The sequence below is a fragment of the Heterocephalus glaber genome, unplaced genomic scaffold (genome assembly GCF_053883595.1).
Source record: "Heterocephalus glaber isolate CG9 unplaced genomic scaffold, H.glaber_assembly_v1.0 deba00001472, whole genome shotgun sequence".
In the NCBI taxonomy this organism is placed as follows: Eukaryota; Metazoa; Chordata; class Mammalia; order Rodentia; family Bathyergidae; genus Heterocephalus; species Heterocephalus glaber.
The window spans coordinates 5,909,767-5,933,761 of NW_028258315.1; the positions used below are offsets into that span (position 1 = coordinate 5,909,767).

The 23,995-nt window shown below is 44.1% G+C and overlaps 1 protein-coding gene across 24 annotated transcripts in view; it reads left to right on the forward strand.

Annotated features, from left to right (window-relative positions):
- Window positions 1-23,995, forward strand: part of Fars2 (phenylalanyl-tRNA synthetase 2, mitochondrial) — a 463,399-nt gene that overhangs the window by 322,333 nt on the left and 117,071 nt on the right. For 18 of the 24 annotated variants that reach the window (XR_002396033.2, XM_021260707.2, XM_087181133.1 and 15 more), the window contains one exon: window positions 2,604-2,755. The exons of the other annotated variants lie outside the window; for them this stretch is intronic. Coding sequence is in view for 17 of the 18 variants with exons in the window: in XM_021260707.2 (XP_021116366.1) it covers window positions 2,604-2,755 (152 nt within the window). In the remaining variant the exon portion in view is untranslated. The remainder of the gene's footprint in view (window positions 1-2,603; window positions 2,756-23,995) is intronic. 24 annotated transcript variants of the gene reach the window in all.

Below are 23,995 nucleotides of genomic sequence, written 5' to 3' on the forward strand. Positions count from 1 at the left end.
ATCTTTGTTTATAGCTGAGTAGTATTCCATTATATAGAGATACCACATTTTCTTTATCTGTTTGTCTGTTGAAGGCCACACAGGCTGCTTATGTATTGCTGTAATATGATGTCTTTAGCTCTTTTGGGAAGATACCTAAAAGGGGAATAGCTGAATCATTTGGAATTTCTAATTGGAGACTTTTGGGAAATTTCTATACTGATTTCCATAGTGGTTTATGGGCCCACAAAATCAAATCAATGCATGTGGAAAGAGGGCTTTTGACAAAATCCAACACTTCTCCTGAAGAAAATAGGTATACAAGGACCGTACCTGAATTTGATAAAAATTATAACAAACCAACAGCTAACATCATATTAAAACTGAATGCTTTCCCTCTAAAATCAGGAACAAGAGAAGAATGCCCGCTATCACCACTTCTTTTTTTCTCTTTTACCACTTCTATTCAATATAGTACTTGAACTATTATCCAGAGCAATCAGGCAAGAGAAGGAAATAAAAGGGATACATATAGGAAAGGAAGAATCCAAAGTATCATTATTATTATTATTATTTTTTGGTACCAGGACCTTGCACTTGCAAGGCAGGCACCGGAACCAATGAGCTAAATCCCCAGCCCCAAATTATCATTATTTGCAGATGAGGTGATACTCCACAGAGAAAACCCAAAGATTTCCACCAAAAAACACTTGGAATTAATAATCAATTTCAACAATGTGGTAGGATACAAAAACCTGCAAAAATCAATAGTATTTGTGTACACCAATATGGACTCAGTGAGAAAAACATTGTGAAAACAATACTATTCAGATTAATATCAAGAAAAATTAAATACCTAGGAATTAACCTAACCAAGGAAGTGAAAGATCTCTGCAACAAAAACTAAAGTATTCTGAAAAAGGAGATTGAAGAGGACATCAGAAAATGGAAAGATGTCCCCTACTCCTGGACAGGCAGAACCAGTATTATTAAATTGGGTGTACTCCTATAGCTGTTATACAGATTCAGTGGAATCCCAATCAAAATACTAACAGCCTTCTTCATAAAACTAGAGAAAACATTCCTAAAATTCATATGGAACCAGAAGAGACACAGACTAGCAAAAGCAGTTGCGGGCAACAAGAGCAAAGCAGGAGGCATCACAATACTTGACTTCCAAGTTATACAACAAAGCAACAGTGATAAAAATGGCATGGTACTGGCACAAAACCAGACATATGAATCAATGGAACAGAATAGAGGATACGGAAACACTTCTCATATTTCAAAGTTATGTAATAGCACATTTTATCTTGTGGCAATACTCTATAGATGAAGGCTTTTTGCATATTTATTGGTCAGCTTTTTCATCACAAGGACAAAATATGTGATATACACAACTTAAAGGAGCAGAGGTGTATTTGGCTCATGGTTTCAAGAGGGCTCAGTCCATGGTCAACTGGCTCTAAGTCAGAAATGCCATGGCAGAAGGGCCTGGCAGAGGTCAGCTGCTCAATCCATGGCAACCAGGAAACAGAGTCAGAAGAGCTAGAGAGATGGGGGAGGGAGGGTGACACCAGTGCCTACCTCTTCCTCCATTCAAGCCCTACCTTCATATTCACCTATGAACTCATCAAATGACTAATCCAGTAATAATGTAGCGCACCCATGACCAATCACCTTGCTAAAAGTCTCACCTGTGACACATGAGACTTTTGGGGACATTTTAGATGTAAACCATAATATGAATGTATATTTATATTCATATATATTCATATATATGGATATAATATTGTCATTTTATATATATATATAGTCATGATATGCATATGCATAGGGATGTATACAAATGTGGTAACTTCTAAACATATCTGATTTTATTTTATTTTATTTATTTATTTTTGTTTGTTTGTTTGGTACTGGGGATCAAACTCAAGTCCTTGCGCTTGTGAGGCAGGCAGCGGAACCACTGAGCTAAATCCGTGGCCCTAAACATATCTGATTTTAAATATCTATCCAATATAATGATGAACTAATGAGCTAATAAACCAGGAAAAAGTGAGATAAAATGGGGAAAGTGGTTATGTTCATGTTTATCACATCTTTAAAGGCATAATTTGAAAAATAAGTGACTGATATCAATATAGTCCTTTATTTTAATAATTAGAAATACTAGCAAATAATGACATTACTAATTGAAATACCAGTTTTGACAAGCCCTTACTTATTTCTCTATTAAGATAGCTTCCTGAAAGTATCTCAAGAAGTTAATGAATTGCATATTAATTAAATTTGAACTTTTCTCCTCTAGTATTCAAATGGGAAAAAACAAAATATGATGTATTCAAATTGCTGTATACTAGATTGGGCATTAATTGCAGCATAAATATAATATATGGTAATGTTATACATGAATGTTGTAAGAAATGTGTAGCATTTGGAATGAAATTTGCTAATTTTGAATATTGATTTATCTTTTAAGTTCATTTCGTTCCTGAAAATTAAAATGCTAAAATAATGTTTTGCCGGCATTTCCTAATTAACCAAGTTAAACTTTCTATGAAAAATTAATTCTCATCCAACTAAAAAATGCATCCTATTTCTCTCTTCTCTTGTGCTGTTAGCCTCTTAGCAAATATCCTGCGATGACAAATGACATTTCCTTCTGGTTGCCCTCTGAGAATTACGCAGAGATTGATTTCTATGACTTAGTCCGAAACATCGGAGGAGACCTGGTAGAGAAGGTTGATCTCATAGACAAGTTTGAACATCCCAAGTAAGTGAAGAGCTTTCTGATTTTGTCCTCTGCTATTGCTGTGTGACAAATAGCATTTGGAAACATATAGTAGAACTAGGCTGCAACCCATTGCACCTGAGATAGCATGGCTTCTAAATGTATAATGAATGGATGGCTTGTGAGAAAACTCTTAATCAGTGCTCTCTGAAAATCTTTCTAATGTGCATTTTTATTCTTTCCTGCCTTCTTAGTAAAGGAACTGTATGAAACTGAATGTTTTAAAGATCTTTCCATTTTTCATTACTGCCTTAGGAAGTGATATCTTACCGATTGCATTGTGGGTACAAAGGAGATGAGACAGAGAAAGCGTGGTTTGTGGAGGAAATGCTGTTTTGTTCGTCTCGCAATACACATTCATTAAGCACTTCCCACACGCCAAGATCTGTGTTCGGTCTCAGAACTTCAGTGGGCTCCTAGTGGACTTCACTCTGCCTTCTTGGAGCTCACAGTCTCACGGGAGAGGCAGATATTAAATAAATCATTACATGCGTATTATGAGGGGAAATGGATTGGCTGTAACCAAGAACTCACTTCCGTTGGGAGTCAGGGCAGGCCTCTTTGGAGCACTGAAATGGAGGGCAGAAGCACGACGGGCTGTGAAAAAACATTGCAGAAAGCAGATATGAATCTTGGGGGACAATCGCACATGCAAATATGGGCACAGGTGGCAGTGACATGGCTCAAGGAGTGAGGGAGGTGGGAGGAAAGAGATGACTGTTTGGGAGAGATTTGTCTGCAGGGTCAGGCAGGGCCAGAACATGCAAGGTCTGGCATCTGGGATTTGTCCAGACTGCAGTTGGATATCCGGGAAGTAATCCAGTTACCCCTCTAACTTATGCCCTTTAAATGAGCTGTGTAGCTCCGCACTGTTAGGGAAGGAGAAGAGCAGTCACCACATCTTGTCTCGCTCTCATCTTCATTCTCCTCTGGCCTCCTGACTTGACACTGTGTCCTATCTACATGGCCAGGGCATCTACATGTCTGGGATACAGTATGGGCTTCCATATTCAATCCTGTCCTGCTTCTTTGTTTTATTAATTCTTTCCTTAGATAAAGATGTTTAGGGTCCACTGCCAGGTCCTTGCCTCAGTTTTCTCACTTACCTAGGTGGCTGAATATCATCTAGAACTTTGCTCAACGACTTGTGGAAATAATATCCCATCTTAGTCACTTTCTCTTCACTGGGACAAAAGTACCTGACACCCACAACTTAAAGGAGGAGGGGTTTATTTTGGCCACATTTTCAGTCCATGGTCGGCTGGCTGCAGGGCAGGAAAGCTGCTCACCTCAGGGTGGCCAAGAAGCAGAGAGAGTAAAGGAGGAGACAGGGAGGGAGATAAACCCTTCCGGGTCACAGCCACAGTTGACTCTCCTCTTCCGTCCAGGCCCCACCTCCTACCAGCAAGCCAGCTGTAAGGCTCCTAATCCAGTCACCTTCCAAACATGTTTCACAGGCTTGATCTTTTTACTTTTCATCCTGAAAGACTCTTTTCTCATCTTTAAAGTTGAATAACTTCATCAGGATACTCTTCAATGTTGATCTGTTCCCCTTGCCATATTGCTGTCTCTCACAAATCAGATTTGATTCTGCATTGTTTTGGGAAAGTTTTCTCGAATCCTATTTTAAGAGTGTATTCTGGTCCATTTCATCCTTTGGGGATCCCAGTAATCTTTGTCTGACTCTGTACCTATGACTGCTCTCTAAAGTTTTAAATCTCTTTATTTTTACTCCAGTTGATGTGCTTTCCTCCCTGTTAGCTTTTCTGTCTCTTGCATTTTCTCCTGGTTCTCCATTCCTCTTCAGACACTGTTTTTTCCTGCTTTTCTAAGTTCTGCACGCTCACATTCCAGCTCCTCCTATTTTCTTGCCATCTTTTCTCTGAGTTATTTCTGGTTTTTGATCTTCCTTCATCAAGAAATTGTTTCCCTTAGCTTTAAAATTTATTGCAAAATATTTAGCTAAAATTTCATGTGCTCCAATGGTAGCATTTTTCCACAACTTTCATAGTAGTAAGTTTTCTACCACTGTCCTCACTTTTTCCTTGATTCTTAATTGATAGATAAGTCTTAGATGTGTGACTGCCTTTCTGATGCCCATGTTGAATGCTCTGGGTTTCGTGGACCCACCCTGGGCCCAAGGTTTGGAGGTGAGGCTGGGGTTGGCATGGCAGGGAGAGTCTGGGGCCCTGCAATAGCCAGCTTGTTTTTGTAGCCTTATGGCTCTCCTTTTCTCTACTGCCAAGAAAATAAGTCCTTAAATTTGGCCCATCTTTTTGATTCTTTGTGGGGGTCTGCCTCCTGCCCCACATCTGCACTTGCTAAGAAACAAGGATTTTTCCTTATTCTCTCAGTGTCAGCACTTAGAAGAGGGCTGTCTTTGTACTTCATGCTGTAACTTCCGACTCCGGAAGCAGTGTGTTTTGCTGAAAGCGCCGCTGTTTCCCCCTTCACTTTCTCCCACTTGGCCACTCCTTTCTTTCAGTTGCTTTGGGCAGCCTTTAAATATATTTAGGAACTTGCACATGGGCTCTATATCCTGATGCCATAGGAAGTGGAACATAAGGGGTAGCCTGGCTGCTGATACTGTGAAGTGCCAGTCCAACCCTGGACATTTCCGGGAGTTCCCACGTGGATACTAAAGTCTAACTTTAATTTTCATAGAGGAGGAAAAAGATTGGAACAAAACTAATTGCTGAGTACTCACCAAGATGCCAGAGGCCTAGGACTTGTCATTTTCTCCACCCTTGTTAGTAGAAGCAAGGATTCAGAGCACATTCTTGGGGCCGGGGATTTAGCCCAGTGGTTCCGGTGCCTGCCTCGCAAGCTCAAGGTCCCGAGTTCGATCCCCGGTACCAAAAAAAAGCACACAAAAAAACCATACAGAGCACATCCTTGATCTCTGGCTCCACAGCCCTTTGGAGGGTGTGGAGGGAAGTCCCCGTGGAGCTGGCTGTTGGGGTCAATGTGGCTGGGGCAGAGTGGATGCCAAGACTCTGCTGCCATGGGCGATGCAGCTGTGAAGGCAAATGCTGAGTGCCTCGGTAAGTAGAGAGCTCGGCGTGGGAGTGGTGTTGGGGGGCTGTGAACCCAGGCAGAGCAAACAGTTAGAGAGTCCATAAAAGTAAAAAATAAAACAACAAATAGACAGGGAAACTCTCGCTGGAGTGCATTAGAAATACTCCATTCATGCAAGTCTGCTCATACAGCTCCATGCCGATTGGTGACCTTCTGAAGGAGATAGTACTTAGGGTGACAATTTGAAAATAATCAGCCCAAAATCACCTCTTGTTGGCATTGATCTCAGCACCCGTTAAATAGTCATTTTACAGATTTCAAAGGCTCTCATTTTGGAGCCGTGCCAAATGATTATCCTGCCCGGCTGGGTCATGCATCTGTCTTAATAGGGGGCTTGGTGCCTACAGTAAGCTTCCCATGGGAGAGGTTGCTTATTGTCTTTCAATAGTATACACTATGGGCCGGGGATTTAGCTCAGTGGTTCCACTGCCTGCCTGGCAAGCACAAGGATCCAAGTTTGATCCCCGGTGCCAAAAACAAACAAACAAACAAAAAACTGGATGTCAGTAGTATACACTACCAGCACTCAGTTATAAAATAAAATAACTCAGCGTTTTAGCTGAGCAACTTTCTACCCACATAAAGACTATCCTTCTGAACCCCCACTGCAGCAAGGTAGCTAATTTGACCAGTGATTACTAAGTAGACATACTTAGTGGTATTTCTAGAAGTTTCCTTAAAAACTGAGTTCAAAAGGACACATTATTTAGTAATGGCGGCTCTCTCTGTACTGATTCCCAAGAAGTGTCCGGGGCAAGGCATGGCAGACCTTTTCTCTTGCAGGCCGTGTTGTTATCAGGCTCTACGCTCTCTCAGCTCCACTCAGCTCTGCCCCTTCAGAGCAGCCATACTGAGCCAGGCTGCATTCAGGCAAAGCATTCAAGTTGGATGGGGCCCATTGGCTACAAAGTTTGTGGACCCTGATCTAGGGGAGAGGAAGGTATAATTGTTTAAGGACCCCCCCCCCACACACAGATACACACACAGATCCCAGAATCCTCTGCTGGGAGTTGTCCCTTCCTGAGCATCCTGCCCCCACCCAGGTGGTAGCCCCTGAGCAGTCACCTGAGCTTGCTTGTGTCAGTTATGTGCTGACCTCAATTTATTTAAAATAAAAGAAAAATTGCTAGACGGTTCCAAAGAGTTCTGGCCCTTTCTTTGCCTAACAGGAAAATTGTGATTGAGCCAAGTGTGGTGGTGCACACACTAATCTCAGTGCTTTGGGAGGTTGAGGCAGGAGGATCACAAGGCAATTTAGCAACTCTGCAAGACCCTGACTCAAAATAAAAAATGAAAAAGTCCTGGGGATGCAGCTCAGTGCAAAGGCCCTTGACCAAAGGCCCGTCACAACAACTGTGACCAATGCCCGGACTGAGTGAAACAGAGGGGACTCCCTGAGGTAAACGAGGTGGCAGACAAACTGAGTGTCATTCTCTGAACAAGGAAAGATCCCAAGGTATTTCAGGGAATCATAAAAGGCTGAGCAGTAGCCTGACTTGCTGACGTCAGACAAGCGAAGAGATCTGGACTGGATCGCACAGAAGAGCTTGTCCCCTAGGAGCACGGATTCTGAGGTCAGCAGAAAAGGGCGTTTTGCTCCAGCCACCCGTCAGGCTGTTCCCCAGGGTCTCTGCTCTCAGTCTGTGGCCGCCGACCTTGCAGAGGGCTTCCCACTGCTCAGGGACGTAACTCGGGACAGATGTGAGGGACGCCCTGCGGGGTGGGGCCGCCGGCTATGCCTGGTGCTCTGCGTGTGTGGACTGGCGAGGAAGCGCGATGAATTGCGCACCTGCTTGGATGCGACTCCTCCTGCTCGCCCTCCGCACTCACTGGTCCCCTGCAGTCTCTGGCTTCGCGTGGCTGGAGGAAGACGGTGTGGAAGGCCGCCTCCTCTGAGCCGTGGCTCGCAGCGTTTCCCAGCGGGCATCGGGAGTAAAGCTGTCTCCACGGCCCCGTGCACATGGAGGCGCAGCGGGAGAGTGTACCAGTGAGTTCTGGAGTAGAGTGTAAAATACAGGGGGCTGAAGTAGGACAGGCCAGGTTTAGGGTTAAGACAGGCCCTACTGAGAGTTCCATCTGAATTGAGTTTTTTCGAAGTATTTCGAAGTATTTGATTCGGCTCCACAAGGGTGGCGGTGAGAACTCTCCCAAGTGTCCTCAGCAGGGCTGGCTTCTGAGGAGCCGCAGCGAGGTCCCCACTGCTCTGCTCCTCGACTCCCGTTGCTCGTGGGACTGCAGTGGGCTGGTCCTTGTGGTCGCAGGCAGCTCCCCGAATCCCTGGGCTGTGGGCCAGGGCCTGGGCACTAGACTCAAGCGCCCAGATCTACAGGTCGCTAAGGTGAGGGCCACCTCTCTTCTCTACCCCATCTTCCTACTGGTTGTGTTCTCTTTTGTGACCTATCACTTACAGTTTTAAAAAATGAGGCACAAATGGGTATGGGCAAACACTGGTAATCATGCATCCTCGAATTCTGAAGGGAGTCTTTCCAATGGAGGCCCCTTCTCAGCATGGCCTACCCAGCTGTCCTAGGTCAGAGAGGACTTATTTAGGGGTGCACTGGAGTCTCTGCAAACTGCTCTGAAAGTGAGGCAGGGCTAAGGGCCAGCGACCTTTGCTTCTGGTACCTCTGGCTCCTCCCCTCCCTGTCCTCCTCCCACCCAGCCTGTGCCCTCCCCTCCCCAGCACACACACACACACACACACACACACACACACACACACACACACACACACACCCCTCTGCCTCATTCTAAATGGCCTGCAGTCTTTCTGGGCTAGTCTTCTCCATTATCCCAGGACAAATCCAGGAAGGAGCCAGTCTAATCAGTGGCATTACCTGCATCACCTCTTTGGAGAGTCCTTTGCACTAGGCTGCCTTGTGGGGTTCTGGGGAGTCTGGATGGACCACTCTGGGGTCAGGAACCCACTGTGGGCCTGTCAGGGACCACTGATAAAACAGCCCAGCCCCACTGTCTGCAGCAACTTCAACCAGAAGGAGGGACATTTATTCCCAATCATCACCCAAAGGCGCCTTCCTCTTTCCCAGTTACTCACCACCTGCTCCCAGTACAGAAGTCTGTGTGGCAGCTCCTGGTGGGTTCATTTGTATCTTTTATTCTTTGCTTGCATTTAAATTTTCCTAGGCTGTTCCACTTAACAGGAACCCCTTAGGGGCCCCTGGCGGAGTAGTCACTATGGCTTGAGCATTTGTGTCTCTCCCAGGTTCATGCTGGGGCCTAACACCTGTCATGGGGTAGTAAGAGGAGAGGCGGGGGGCCATTGGCTAAGTTTCCAGAGCTCTTCCCTGTGTGTGAAGTGAATGCCATGGGAAGGGGGCTCCAGAGAGCTACCTGGCCTTGGTCCTCTGCATGCATGCAAGGAAGCAGCTGCCATTCCTTCCCCCTTTCATCCCTTTGCTGTGTGAAGATGCAAAACAGGAGCCACCTACGAAGCACAGAGTAGACTCTCACCATGTGCAGACTCTGCTGGCATCTTGATCCTGGACTTCCAGCCCCCAGAACCAAGAAATTAATTTCTATTGTTTATAAATTACCCTGTTTCAAGTTACTTTGTTTTAGTAGCAGACATGGACTAAGGCGGTAGCTCATGTCCATCTTGCCTTGATGTATACTATGGTGGAGGGAGTCTCACCCATAGTGTTTGGTGGGTGATTGATTAATCCTGCCTTCCTTCCTCAGAGGAGCACCTGTCAAAGTTGAAATGGCTTGTGATACAGTCAGTAGGGGCAATGCAATTATTTAGTGGAAAGAGCTTAGATAGATACTTGGAAGCCGTGGATTGAATCTTTTATCTCCTATTACAGGAGATTGAACCCAGAACCTTCACACTGTGCTATATCCCCAGCCCTTTTATTTTTTATTTTGAGACTGGATCTCACTAAGCTGCCCAGATTGCGCTTGAGCTTGGAGTCCTCCTGCCTCGGCCTGACGGAGAACTGGGATTACAGACATGTTCCACCATGCCTGGCTCCATCCTGACTATTCATACACGAGATATTGAGTTCTCTGAGTCTCATTTTCCTCCTGTACCACCAGAAATAATAATACTTAAGTGGTAGCTATGAAAATTAGATGAAGCTTCCTATGTGAAATGCTTTGAAGATTGCACAGGTTTTTTAAGAAAAATGGTTAGGTATTAGAGTAACAAATAATAACTTCTACAATCTGTCTGACTTGATCTTTAAAATAAAGAATAACCTCAGTAGAGCCAGAAGCCTTGGATTTGTTAGCCAAATACATCTGACTGGGGAGTTGTGGTAATGAAGGGAAGCGGACTGTGGCTTTGAATAAAAGTGTCACTCTGAAACGATACATGTTCTTCCTGCAACTTGAGGAAATTTTTCTTTCTTTCTTTCTTTCTTTTTTTGTGGTACTGGGGATCGAACTCAGGACCTTGCGCTTTCCAGGCAGGCTTGTTGCCCCTGAGCTAAATCCCCAGGCCCTAGGAGTAAATTTTTAATCAGAAAAAGTAGAAATACTTTGTAAAGTAGCAGAAGTGCTGGCCCGAGAGCTCTGCAGCCAGTGTGGCTGTCTCAGGGTCCCGCGCTGGGAAGGTGCTGTTTACGGTGCCACATGGGTTGGCATCTCTGCTTTGCAGACCATTCCCGGCCTTGTTTCTTTTGACAGAGCAAAATAAGTGCACTTACTTGACCTCAAGATTGCCTGGCAATGGAAAACCAAGAGCAGCTAATCTCAGGAGAGCCCTGGTCGCAGGGAGCTAGTCGGAAGTTCTGTTCCCGTGAAACTGACAGTTGTACCAGGCAGATGCTCAGAGCCAGCCAGGTCTGCTGTAGAACTCTCCTGGCTCCTGGCTCCTTCCCTCTACCAGCTTGATGGCAAGGCTGGTGGGCTGGGTAGAACTTCTGTTGTGCTTCAGAAAGCCTAGAAAACAATGCTCAAAACTATTTTTAGCCTAGATGTTTGTTTTTCCCTCCCTTTCCCTTTCCACCAGCCTTCTTTTTCCAGCTTTCCAGAAGGGGTGCATGTCTATACCGTCACACACATGGCAGCCCTGTTTGCTACCAGTGTTAGATGAAAGCACAATTGATTCAGTCCCTGAACACCTTGTCTGCCTGGTCCCCAGTGCATCACGGTTTGTTGAAGGATTCTTTGGCATCGCCTTCGGGGCTGCCCCGGCCAGGCCCCAGGAGAAGCCAGGAGAGAGGCCGGCACCTTGCCCCTCATCTTCGGAGACCTGCTCCGATACACAGCTCCGCGAGGGGTGACACAGAAGCTACCCGCTCCTCTGGGAGTTCTCTGGATATCACCTTCACTCGACATCCAGGATGCTTTTCTGTAGTGTGCAGATGAAATCCCTTCTTTCCAAGGTGCAGGATGCTATGGTTTGATTGCCTTTGTCCCCGACAAACCTCTGGTGGAGGCTACTTCCTGCAGCAGTACCGAGAGGGGTGTGGGTCCCAGAGGCATGGCCTGTGGCCTGTCTGGGTGGATGAGCGCCGTCTTCCAGGGCTGAGCTCTGCTCTGTGGGCCTGAGCACCTCGCCGGAAGGGTGGCTTGTCACAGGGCAAGCCCTGCCTCCCCAGCCTCCCCCTCGCCTTTCTGGTCTCTCTGTCTCCTCTGCCCAGCCTCCTTCCCCTCTCTTTCTACCATGCCTGGAGAAGCGGTTGCCCTCACCAGATGTGGTTGCCAGGCCATGAACTTCCCAGCCTGCAGAAATGTGAACCAAAATAAACCTCCTTTTTAAATAAATGCCCCAGCCTGGGATATTCTGTTAGAGCAACAGGAAACAGACTAGAATTCAGGATGAGTAACTGCCATCCCGGGATGGTTCCCTCTTCCTCCCTGACAGCTGATCAGAATACAGCAAGCTTAGGTGCACACCAAGAGCCCCCTGAGAGAGGAAAATAAGCCGCAGAGTCCCTGACAGAAAGGGGAGGAGGAGGACGAGTCCCACCCCAGCATGGGGGGCAATTAAAAGCAAGATGCTAAATTGTTTTGGGGTCTTTCACTTTGTTACCCCAGTTCACAAGACCATGTCTTCCTCCTGCTACCACCTGGATTCGATGTCTAGAGCCACTGTGGGAGGCTTCCCCGATTCCCTGTCCGCCCCAGGACTACTTGTGTCATGTGCATCACCCTTTGCGCCCCACAGTAGGCTCGGCCATGAATGTGCCTCAGAGACAATGTGGATGTTGTCTTAGGAACCAAGAGATGTGTGAATTCACATGCAGCCTGATTGCACCGCCTCAGAGGAACAGGTGTCTGAGTTACAGAGCTTCGAGTTAAATCTCTAAAGAGGAGCCTGTGATTTGTAAGGAATTCTCAAGGATCTACAGGTGCGGTCTAGCGAAGGCACTCTTGAGAAATTCACACTTCTGCACAGCAAAGGTGGGCCTGGCAGATGGGGCCCCCCCTTGCTGATCTTCTGAAAGACAAATGGGCTGGGCTCCTGCACCAAAGAAAGTCAGGGCACGACTCACTCACCGTCGTCTGCCTGGGGAGCTGGACCCATTACTTCAAGGGAAGTAACTTGGTGTAGCTGAGGCTGAGGTGGCAGCTGGGAGGGCGCACCAACAAGGCAGCAGAGATGGCAGCAGGGTCAGCTCCAGGACTGCTAGTGCACAGAGATATTGGCTGGTGGCACAAACAGCACCCAGGGCACAGCAGTCTGGTCCCCAGGGGAGAGGAGTCTCTAGGGAAGGCTTAGTACTGAGGAATGTGGAGACTGCTTCCGTGGGGTGTGAGACGCGATGTCACAGGAGAGCGGGCAGAGACCGCCTAAATACTCCGTTGCCAGCTGCTGGCCCCAGGCCCGCGATCATCTTGTCCTGAGAGCTGAGATTGGACTTGGAGTCCAAAATGAGACTGAATCTAAGAGGAGAGGGAGGTGAGGGCGGTGAAGTTAGAAACTCTCCGGACCAGACCAGCGTATCTTTTCAGCAGCCTGTCTACGGCCATACCACCCTGAACATGCCCAGTCTCGTCTTTTCAGCAGCTTCCGCTTGTTTTTTGTTTTGCTTTGTTTCACTTAATAGTCTGTGGCTTCACGACGACCTGTTCACATGAAGTTTGGAGCCAGGGAAAGTGCTGGTATGATGAGAATTTAAATGGGCATCTAGTAAGGAAAATCAAGGATGTTCCATGAGACTTACAGGGAGAGGGGAAGGGCAACTGAGGGGGTGCACCCGCGAGGTGTAGGGTACAAATGCGGGCTCCTTCTGTTCATGCTCAGATAGCCCCTTGCGTCACATTGCCCACTCACAAGAGTCCTAGCCTCCTGCAAGCCCCCCTTTAGGTATTTCCAGAAGCCCCACAGGCTGCACAACCAACACTCCCCCAGTGTGTTCCTGTGTTCAGTGACACCCTCTTGGCCCCTGGGGCGCACCCTCGGGCTGTGGAGCCCTCCCAGTGTCCTGTGGTGTTCCAGTCTTGCAGAGAGCTGTGCCTGTCCCCTGGTGTTACCCTGTCCCCTGGGACTCATGCAATAAAGATGGCTTTGGCCTGTCTTCCTGCCTACCTGGCAGAGCCCCTCAAGTCTTCCCCTAGGCTTTCCCCACCTGGGAAAGCCATGCAGATAAGGGCTAGAGATTTCACTACAGAACAGACTCAATCTTGGTTAGACCAAATCTTTTCCATGGGGGTGCATTCAGAAATGAATAAAATGCCAGGTTGCCTTATAATCTTTTGTGAACATAATATTTTACAAGGTGAGTCTTAATGAGTTATTTCTCAGGGGAGAAAGAAAACCCCACAGTAGTTTCTGGATTCTGTGTTTGACAGATATGGATGGCTATTTTCTTTCCTTTTACTTCCTCTCAAAGGAACCTGACAATAGTAAGACAAGGAATAAGGAAACCAACAGTGAAAATTAAGCAGGTAAAATATTTTTACAAGAGATTGTAGCTGTGGTCTAGACGATTGCAGAGAATTTTACCAGAATAATTGCTTATTCCAACATTCATTAAATATGGTAATTTCTTACAGTAAATTGTCAAAAACACACACGGTACACATTTTTTGAAATTCTGCAGTGATAGTGGGATAAGTATTTCTAACACATTCTTCTGTTGCAGTGATTGACTCATTGCATTGTATTTATACCTCTTTCTACTATTGCACTGCAAATTACAATCAACTTTGAAGTCTCTAGATTTCTACTATATTTAGGATGTATAATATCTTAAGCACACAGTACTCATTTTTGATGAATGAATGATAAAGAGAAATTCCAGCAACAGCATACATTATGTCATGACCTAACTTCTTGTACAGTCCAAGAGCTACCTCATTTGGCAACATTTTCCAGTTGGATGAGAACTCCTTACTATCAGTTATCCTGATTACCTCTAAGGGGAAGCAGAGTGGAGTGGGTAGTATTCCTTAAACACAGGACTTGTTATGGGGTAAGTTGAGTTCCAAGTAAAACGCTGGTTTAAAAATAATTTGGTTCAGGCCAAATGTTCAGATAGGGAAAGGGAAATAAATGAGACAAAGAAAAAATGATTTTGAGAAGGTTGATCATCTCCTATACAAAATATAGTTTAAGGCTGAGGATGCATCTCAGTAATAGAGCACTTGCCTGGCATGCATAAGGCCTTGGGTTCCAGCATCACCAGAAGACAAAACAAACCAAACCCAAAACAAAACAAAAAAGTTTATGGTTCCATATTTTTAGGTTGGGAAAACTGGAGGATGTATGAAATCATTCATGGTTATCTGAGAAAACCTTTTCTGATTAGAAGAGGGAAGAGAGTTGCATAGAAATTGAAAGGGTCAAGTTATAATGTGTTTGTGTATATGTTTGTTTGTCACAGAGGAGAAACAAGGAGAAATTTTGAAGGAAGTATCTTAGTTACTTTTCTCGTTCCTGGAACAAAACACTGACACTCAAAGTTAAGGGAGGCTTAACTTTTAAGCTGTAAGTTTCAGCTTACAGTTTGTATAGGTTTTATTCCGTAGCTAGCTGGCTCTAAAGCAGGGTGGCACAGCAGAGTGGCATCACAGAGGAGAAACAGTCCATGGCAGAGCAGGCAAGAGGCAGCAAGCAGCAGCAGAAGCAGACACAGCAGGCCTCTCTTCTGTCCCTTTATATTTCATCCAGGCTATGTGCCTATTGGTTAGTTCCACACACACCCAGGATGGGCCTTCTATTATCCACATCCAGAACTATGATAAATCAATTAATGGCCTAATCCAGTACAACATGCTCTTAATTCCAGTGTCCCTAAATCCAGCTACCTGAAAAGTGCCCCCATGAGAGCATGAGGCTTTTGGTGGGGGACATCTAGATATAAGCCATGACAGGAAGGAAACAGGGAAGTAAGAAAAAAAGGTCTGTTTGTACAGGGAAGACAGAGAAACTTTGAGTCTCTTAAACATTGAGTTTCCAAACCACTTTGTGCCCAGACCTTCCTGTTTAGAGGAATGGAGCCCTGGTATGGCCTGCTAGGATCCTCTTCTGAAGCAGCTGCTTTCCCATACGCATGGCTAACAGGGATGGGATGCGTCCATACTGTTAGAGTGGGACTCTGCCCCTTGGTCCAGTTGATTGGTCCAAGGCTGGGCACCTAGCAGAGCTGGACACATAAGACCTCCTCTCTGAAATGTTTGGATGGAAAAGCAAAGAGAGCTTGGGTCATTCCTCTGGTGGCTGAAGCCAAAAGAACCTAGAAACTATCTCTCTTTGTTTATTGGAGGGGAGAAGTGGTGAGCAGGGGAACAGAGAGAGGGGTAGACAGAAAGTGCCACCATGTTGGAGTCCCTGCCTCCATGGAGTTCTGGGGCCCAGCTGCACATCTTGGTTGCCTAACTCTTCCTCCAGTCCCATGACCCAGTGATGATCCCCCATTATGAAAGCTGGTTTGTTTTAATTTGCATCTCTCAGATGATCAATGACCCATGAATGGATAAAAAAGATGTGTTTTTTTTATACAATGGAGTACTACTTATCCATAAAGAAAGATAAGCTCGAGAAATTTATAGCTAAATGGATGCAACTTGAGACTAAACTCTTAAGTGAAATAAATTGGACATGTGTGTAAATATTGCGCTATCTCTCTAGTGTGAGAAACTGAAAGGGTAAATAAGGACCAAAATGTATAATAGATAATATGAAATATAAAGAAACTGTTCAAAAGCAAAGGGAAACTGTGAAAGGAGGAAAGAGGAAAAGGGGAAAAAAATCAATAAAAGAAGGAAAAAATAGAAATAAAGCTTTTGTTAATAAGGGGGGAGGGGCAGTTGAAGGGAGGGAAGGAGAATGGGAGAAAAAGAGGAATCAAGTTATTTCATGTACAAATAATAACCTCCTTTGATGAATGTGATTATTATGTATATTTAAATTATACCAATAGATTAATTAATTTAAAGAGAAGGAAACAACAACAACAACAAAAAGCAGATTTGATGTGGGTCTCCATCACTTGAGGCCAAGTGAGTTCTAAGACAGACACATACAGTTGCATGCTCTTGGAGTGCAAGTGCACAGGACAGAAGAGCTAGCAGGCTGCGGGGTTCAGTTTCCACATCAGAGAATTGCAGCACAGCAGAAGGCTGAGGTTGAGTTGGCCCTCGGTGCCAGATGTTATTCAGGGTGAACTAAAATTGGGTCCTCCCCTCTTAGCTGGAATAGCTAAAAATCCACATCACATCAGGTTGTAGCTGACCACTTACCACTTACCATGGGCGAGGCACTGTGTTACCTATCTGTGATGTTTATAGTCAGGAGATACAAAAATGCTTCTCTAAAACAATGAGCACTTGTTCTCAGGGTGCTTACAGTCTGATAGGAGGTAGAGACACCAATATTTCCAATCCATTGTGGAAAGTCTCTGAATTGAGAAATATTCTGCCATTATTTCAAACAGGAGCAGCACCTTACTTTGCCTTAAATACTCAAGTAACTTAGAGCTGGTTCCACTGAATCTTGAAAAAACAAATAGGACTCAAATGTGGGAGGGCCAGTGAGTTCCAGGCAGATGGGAAGCATGCACAAGATAGAAGGATAGAGGTGTCCATGCCAGTTGGTGCGGCTGGTGCACAGCAAGCATGAAGAGGGGAGAGATGTAGCTGGAGAGTTCAGAAAGGGCTGGGGGCTGGCTTAGTGCATTTCCTGCATCTATAACAGAACACCCAAGACTGGGAAGTCTGTAATGAACAGAGATTTATTCATACTGCTGCAGAGGCTGGGAAGTCTGTGAGCAGGGGCCCAGCATTGTGCAGGAGTGTCTTCTTGCATTGTTACATGGCAGAGAGCATTGCATGGCATGGTACTGGAGCATGTTGGTTCCAGGTCTCCCTCCCTCTAATACATTACAAGGGCCTCTCCTCTGTAACCTCATCTAATCTTAATGACCTTCCCAAGCCCCACCTCCACATGAATTTGGGAATTAAGTTTCTAGCACTTGAACTTTTGGATGACACATTCGAACCATAGCAGAGGACCTGTATTCCTCTCCAAAATGTAAGCTTGTCCAGTAGAAAATGTGGAGGGTCACGGAACTAATCCAACTATTTGCAGCTTTTAAGCAATGACCTGTCTTCCCTACAGTGATTATTGTCACCCAAGGTGAAGATTGGAGGCTGGGAGACAAGTCAGGGTGTCTTAATGGTCTGAGTGAGGAATGAGGATCTGAACTGAGAGCGTGCCAGGGCCTCATGGGAAGAAGCTGGCCTATGGAGGTGTTTAGGAGTTACCCCATAGGAAAGTTGGCCCATTCAGGGAAGAGATTGTTGGGAGTCATTCTACATAATTTTGGGGAAAATCATTTCACAATTAAATTATGAATAGGCCTAGTTTTCTTGCCTACAGGCAGGCTATGAGGTGCTGAAATGTAACTCCATTTTTGCCTTCAGTCACAGCTGAGAACTCGATGGTGGAGTGATGCTGTGATGCTCAAGGGCAAGATTACATCAGCTAAAGACATCCTGGTTCCTTGAGAACCAAGTAGTAAGAGAAAGCTTTCACCTGGGGAGGGACAAATTCCTTATCAGTTTAACTCATCCCACCTACTGTTGTAAGATTGTCTGCTTATCTTACTGTCCTCATCAACATAAGATCCTCATGGCCATAGGATTACTGCCATCCTCCCAGAAATCTAATACTTCCTCCGATTATAAGATCCTTGTCAATTTAGTAGTATTGCTGCCCTTGGAGTCATTTGTTACTCCCTATGAACCCAATAAATAGTGGCAAGCTTGGGGTGTCTTTGTCGTTGCTGCCCAGAGCAACACTGATCAGGCCTAGAACCCAGAATCTTCTCTAAGTTTCATTTCCTGTCTTTATTCTTTAATTTGCCTTGTGCTGTTGTGGCTCACAGAAGACCAGGACTCACTGCAAGGGTTCTGATAACGTCCCCTTTCCCTGTTCCCCAGAAGATCTCAGCATGGCTGATGCCTGTGTGTCCAGGAGGGTGGTGTCTGAAGTTGAGGTGGGGTGAAGTAGGTGGAGGGATGCCCTAGTGGAGAAGATTAGAAGATTATTGGGTCACTTCTGGATTTGGGAGTCTGAGGTGGAACACAGGAGTGTTGCCCTGAGGGCTCAAGGGAGAGGCCAGAGTGAAGGCTGAAATCTAGTGCAGGGAGGGGTACGATGAGGACAGAGCCCAGGTAGCACCAAGGTTTAAGGCTTGGTGGAGAGAAGGAGTCATTGTCTTGTACAGTAAACAGAACTTGTGCCTTTTCATAGTTAGGTGTCCACTCATTATCATCTGGAATCATGCTGTAGGAAATTTTCACTTTCCTGTCATTTTCCTGTTTTTATTTTCCATCCTTATATAGCTCATTTAAAGGGTGGAATAAAACAGCTGACACATGTTCCCTAGGTCTACTCGAGGAGGAAGTAGTCTGATGTGTGATTAGAGATCAGAGTTCCCCAGCACTGGGGTTTCCACTCAGGACCAGCCTCATTAAATCCACCTCATAAAGCATAGCCAAAGTATCTAATTTAAGAAAGGATAAGGCATGCAAATTAAGGCCTGAAATGTGAATGGAATTTGAACCATACTCTAATCAGTGTCTCTTAAAATGGCACGAGGGAGGAAGAAGCTTGCGTGTACTTCCCCTCTGCTTTGTATGGTAGGGGCATCTGTTCTCCTGTCGTGTGGAATTGTCACCTCCAGAGGATGAATCCACTCCTTGGGAGCTAAAGTGCAATACAATATGAAGTACACACGGTTCTCATGATCAGACCTGACCTCAGCTCCCCTCTCAAGCCAGAAACAGCCTCCCAGAATGAGAGCAAGCGGGCCAGGAAAGGAAGGTGTAAGGAATATATTTCAGGGGAAGTGGAAGAGTTGATTATATTTAGAATTGGTGAGGGTTTTTTTGACCTATATTGAATCAGTGAATATTTGTCCATTGAATGTCTTAGTTTCGGGATTCCTACTGCTTAGAGAACCTATTTAAATATGAATCCCAAATAATGTTATGCCATGTCTGCTGCAGGAACATAATATATCTGGCAATATTAAACAGATCAAATTCTGAGGAGACAAGTCTGAATCGGAGCTATTCTTAGCATGCTTTAAGTAAAGGAGATCAATATAGATATTCAAGATGGAAAAATTCTAATAGTTAATAGAAAACCAAAATTCAAGGTCTCGGTAACCTTCAAAGGAAAGCTGATTCAGATGCTTCCTGAGAAACCAGCGGCTCAGGGATTGTAGTCAGGGCCGCCAAGGCCGGCCTTCTGTGTCCTCTAGGGTGGAAACCTTCCTCCTCGACCGAAAAGCATCCTGGGTCTTGGGTACCACCTTGTCCCGTAGACGACTTCATCTGACCCTATAGCCTGTGACCAGATTTATAAAGTACCGTTATACTCTGGTGATAAAGGGATAATTTTTCCCCCTTCTACTTTATGCTGTAATTTAAAAATGGCAAGGCACTCATTGTACTCACAGTTGTAAATTTGTTTAATTAAGATTAGGTTCAACCATTCTGAACTTTTAAAGATACATTTTGTGTGTGTATTTAAGATATACAACATGATGTCGTAAAATGCATGTATAATAAAATGGTTACTGCAGTGAAACAAATGAACATATCCATCATCGAAGTTGGCCATTTTCTCCCCGTGGCAAAAGCACTTGTAATCTACTCATTAGCAAAACTCCTGAATTCATCATCCTATTATTAACCATGGTCCTCATAATGTGAATTAGGTCTTTCCAGTTGTTTATGCTACATATTTGCTATTTTGTGTCTCCCCCAGTAATTTCAAAACTTTGTTTGTCAGTTGGGCCCTTGTGTTGTTTTTAAAGCCAGCGTCCCACCTCCCAATAAAAAAATGAGGAATCTATATAGTTTATCAAAATATCACATGAGGATATTCTGAACGGTCCATCACGGGTGTCCTCAGAATATCTGTGCACACAGAGCTGGTCTAGCCCATCACCCCTGACCAAGTCGCGGATTCAGTGATGCACTACAAACCTATTTAAAGTGTTCTTCATTCAGATGCTGTTTCCATGGACGGGCTATTCCAAATGTTTTCATTCTTTTTTTTTTTTTAAAGAAATTCACATGACAAAAAATTAACCACTTGGGGTAATCAAGTTGGTGGGATTCAGTACATCCTCAGAGTTGTGCAGGGACCGGCACTCTCTAGCTGTGAGATGCTTTAAGACACCCCAAAGCAGAAGCAATGCAGTAAGCAATTGCTCCCCATTCCCAGGTCCTGGAGACCACCAGCCTGTGCTCTGTTTCTATGGATTTACTTTTTCTAGACACTTTATATAAAACAGAATCATATGATAGATGACCCTTTGTTTGCAGCTTCTCTCACTTAACGTAATGTTTTCAGGGTTCATCCACTTCATATGTCATATAGATTAGAACTTGAAGCTTTCCTTTTCATGACAGAATAGCTTTCCACTCTATGTATACACAATTTGTTCATCCGTTCAGTGACCCATGGAGATCTGGGTTCTTTCTACTTTAGGGCTACTGTGAAGAATGCTGTTAGGAACAAGTGTGTGTTTGAGTATTTGTTTTAGATTCTTTTATGTGTCTACCTAAAAGTGAAATTACTAAGAATAATTTTTTGTATAACTTTCTGAGGAAGTGCCAAACTTTTTTTTCAAAATAGCTGAATCATTTTACATTTCCATCTGCAATTTAAGAGAGTTCCATTTTTTTCATATTTTCATCAGCTCTTGTTTTTCTCTGTGTCTCTTTCTCTCTGCTTCTTCCCTCCTTTCTTTCCTTCAAGCCTTTTTTGTCTTCTTGTCTTTCTCCCTGTTTTATCTCTTTGCTTTTCCTTCTTTTTTCCTTCCTTCCCACTCTCCCTGCCTTCCTCCATTAGACCCTTGTGGATGTAAAGTTTCTCTTTGCATTACCCTAGTAACAAAATGTTCTTGAATATTTCTTCATGTACTTCTTAGTCATGTATGTGTCTTCTTTGGGGAAATAGCTGTTCCAATCTTTTGCCCACTTTTTAATTAAATTGTATATTTTTGTTGAGCTATGAGAGTTCTTTATATACAGTGGTATCTTGGTTCATGAATGCTTTTGTGTGCAAATGGTTTGGTTTGCACAGAAAAGCATTTACCAGCTTTTGAACATGGGGATGGGGGTTGAGGGGGTAATGAGATAAAATAAAAAATAAATAAATAAAAAATTTAAAAAATCATTTGCCAAAATTTTGTTTTTGTTTGTAAACTCTACATCAGGTGACAAACATTACCAAGGACATTTTTCCCACATAAACACAAACGTGGCCATCTTTTCCAAAACCGTGGAACAAACTAAGTTCATGAAGCGAGGTATCCCTGTATGCTGGACAGTAGCCTTTTATCACTGCAAATTTTATTGCCTCCTAGCCTACTGAAAATGAAAAATTCTTTCTTTTTTCTTTCCTTCCTCCTTTTCTTTCTTACATACTGCAAGTATTGGATTTTTGTTATTAGAAGATAATATATCTTTACTTTAGAAAAGAAAGATATAAGGGATATAGTTTAAATTTTCTGTAATTCTACCATCCAGAGACAAGCACTATTCACATTTTATATTCTCCTTCTAGTCATTTTTTAAAAATATGTAGAATAAATATGTGTGTATATATATTAAAAGAATTTTATGTGATATACTATTTTAAGATTTTAATGCTTTTTCTGATGTGGAGAAGTTATATTTATTTGCATGTATTTAATCGAATTATTTTAAAATGACTAGTAAAAGAATCTTTCCACATGTTTATTAATTGTGAATATTCCTCTTAATGTTTCAAGTCTTCTGTGTCTATTTTTTTCGGTTGGGATTTTATAAATAGTATTTCATATCAATTACTATAAGGTATATATGTTATATATCAAGAATACTTGTCCATTTACTCTCATTTTTATAAATCTTTTTCAGATTTCTATTAGCTTTTATTATTCATTATAGTATTTGAGACCTAGAAATAGTTTGTTTTTTGAATTGTCATATCTAACTTTAAATTGATTTCTTCCATTGCTTTTACATGTAAAAGGTCTTTATCCACCAAAAAGTCAAATAAGTATTTACTTATATTTCCTTTTGTTTATTATTAAAATTTTTATTTCTAGATTCACGTGGAATTTACTATGGTATTGCAAACTGAGAGGATCAAACTTTTATTTTTCTAAACATTTAACCAACTTTCCTGATACCATTACTGAGATGAATCATTTATAATGAATGGATGTACTATAAAAGCAATCATTTTGCATGATTCTTTTCTCCACCTTCCCTTTGGCACTGGAAATTGAACCCAGTGAACCCAGGGTGTGCTCCATCGCCAGCTTCTGTGTGTGCGTTTGAATGTGAGTCTCACTAAGCTGCCCAAGCTGTCCTTGAATTTGTAATCTTCCTGCCTCAGCCTTGTGAGTAGCTGGGGTTACAGGCATGTGCGCCACTGTATCCAGCTTTTGCGTGATTTTGAAGGATACATGAAATATCCGCTTGTGTAGAAAGCAGATCATCTTAGCTTGGTTTACTTGTGTTCTTAGCAGAAGACACCTTCGCTTTCCTTCCTTCCTGAATGGCCACATGACAGTCCCCTCATCCGGGGATGGTGAAGCTTTTAGAGCTTTCAGTGACACAAAAGCCTGCTGTGGCCCATGTGCCATAGTTCGGAAGGCTCTTTGTTGAGATGACAGTCCAGCCAGAAACTGTGTGCAGCGGAGCCCTTGCCTGCCTGTTGCCCACGTGCATCCCTCCCTGGTCAGATTGATAAGTGCCTGAGATTTTGCCGTAGTTCCTGGACCTCAGAGCTCTGCCACGATAGCTGCACAGTGTGTTTTTTTGTCATATTCTGTCTGGCAAGGAGAGGAATGTGTCATTGCCCAGGACTGTGGACCCTTGGCAGAGTGCCGGCTGCAGCTTGGGCTTTGGAATCCACCAAGTTCAGGGCCTGGTTTTGTCACTTGCTGGCTCTGGGACTTTGAGCAAGTTGCTCCCTAAGCTTCATTTTTCAATCATTAAAATGGGTTTGGCCATGAACCTGCCTTGTAAAGTTGTTTTGCACTGACTGGCACAGAGTAAGTACAGTAAGGGTACACTGTCACTGATGGTAGTGATAATATCCTAGTAGGTGAGTTTCTTCTGGGAAAATTAATCATAATAAAGGGCAACATTAAACACCCACCAAGAACAGCCAAGTTTTTGTGGGGAAGCTTTGCTTTTGTGTTGACTGTAGTAAAGCTCATACTCAAAACAGCCATCCAGGCAGCAATTTATTCCAAACATTGAAATCACTTCGTCAAGGTCCAATTGTTGTGGAAAGAAAGAGGAAAAAAGAACAAAGTGAATTGAAGGTGTGACATGGGAGCAAATGGGCGATAGGTTTAAGATCTGTGGACAGAATTTTTTCAATCCTTTAAGGAAAGGATTGCAGTGTTACGCCGGCTTCTTCTCTGAAGCAGGGCAAGTGCCCTAGGATGTAGGTAACAGGTGTGCTGCAGGTGGAAGAGTACAGAGGAAGGGGTGCAAAGGGTGCTGCTAGGAAGGAATGGCAGGAGTGGGATTTGTGGCGGGCACGTCTGTGTGCAGGGCAGGATTTGATGGACTTGTGGCTAGGTAGGCCCTGCGTCTCTTTCTTAGGGTTTCAGTGTGGGCCCCAAGTCCACCTCATGGAGTCCAAGTGGCAGAGGGGTCCTGCAGGAGACACACGGTGCTTTGTGTTCCAGTTGGGAGCTCAGCAGG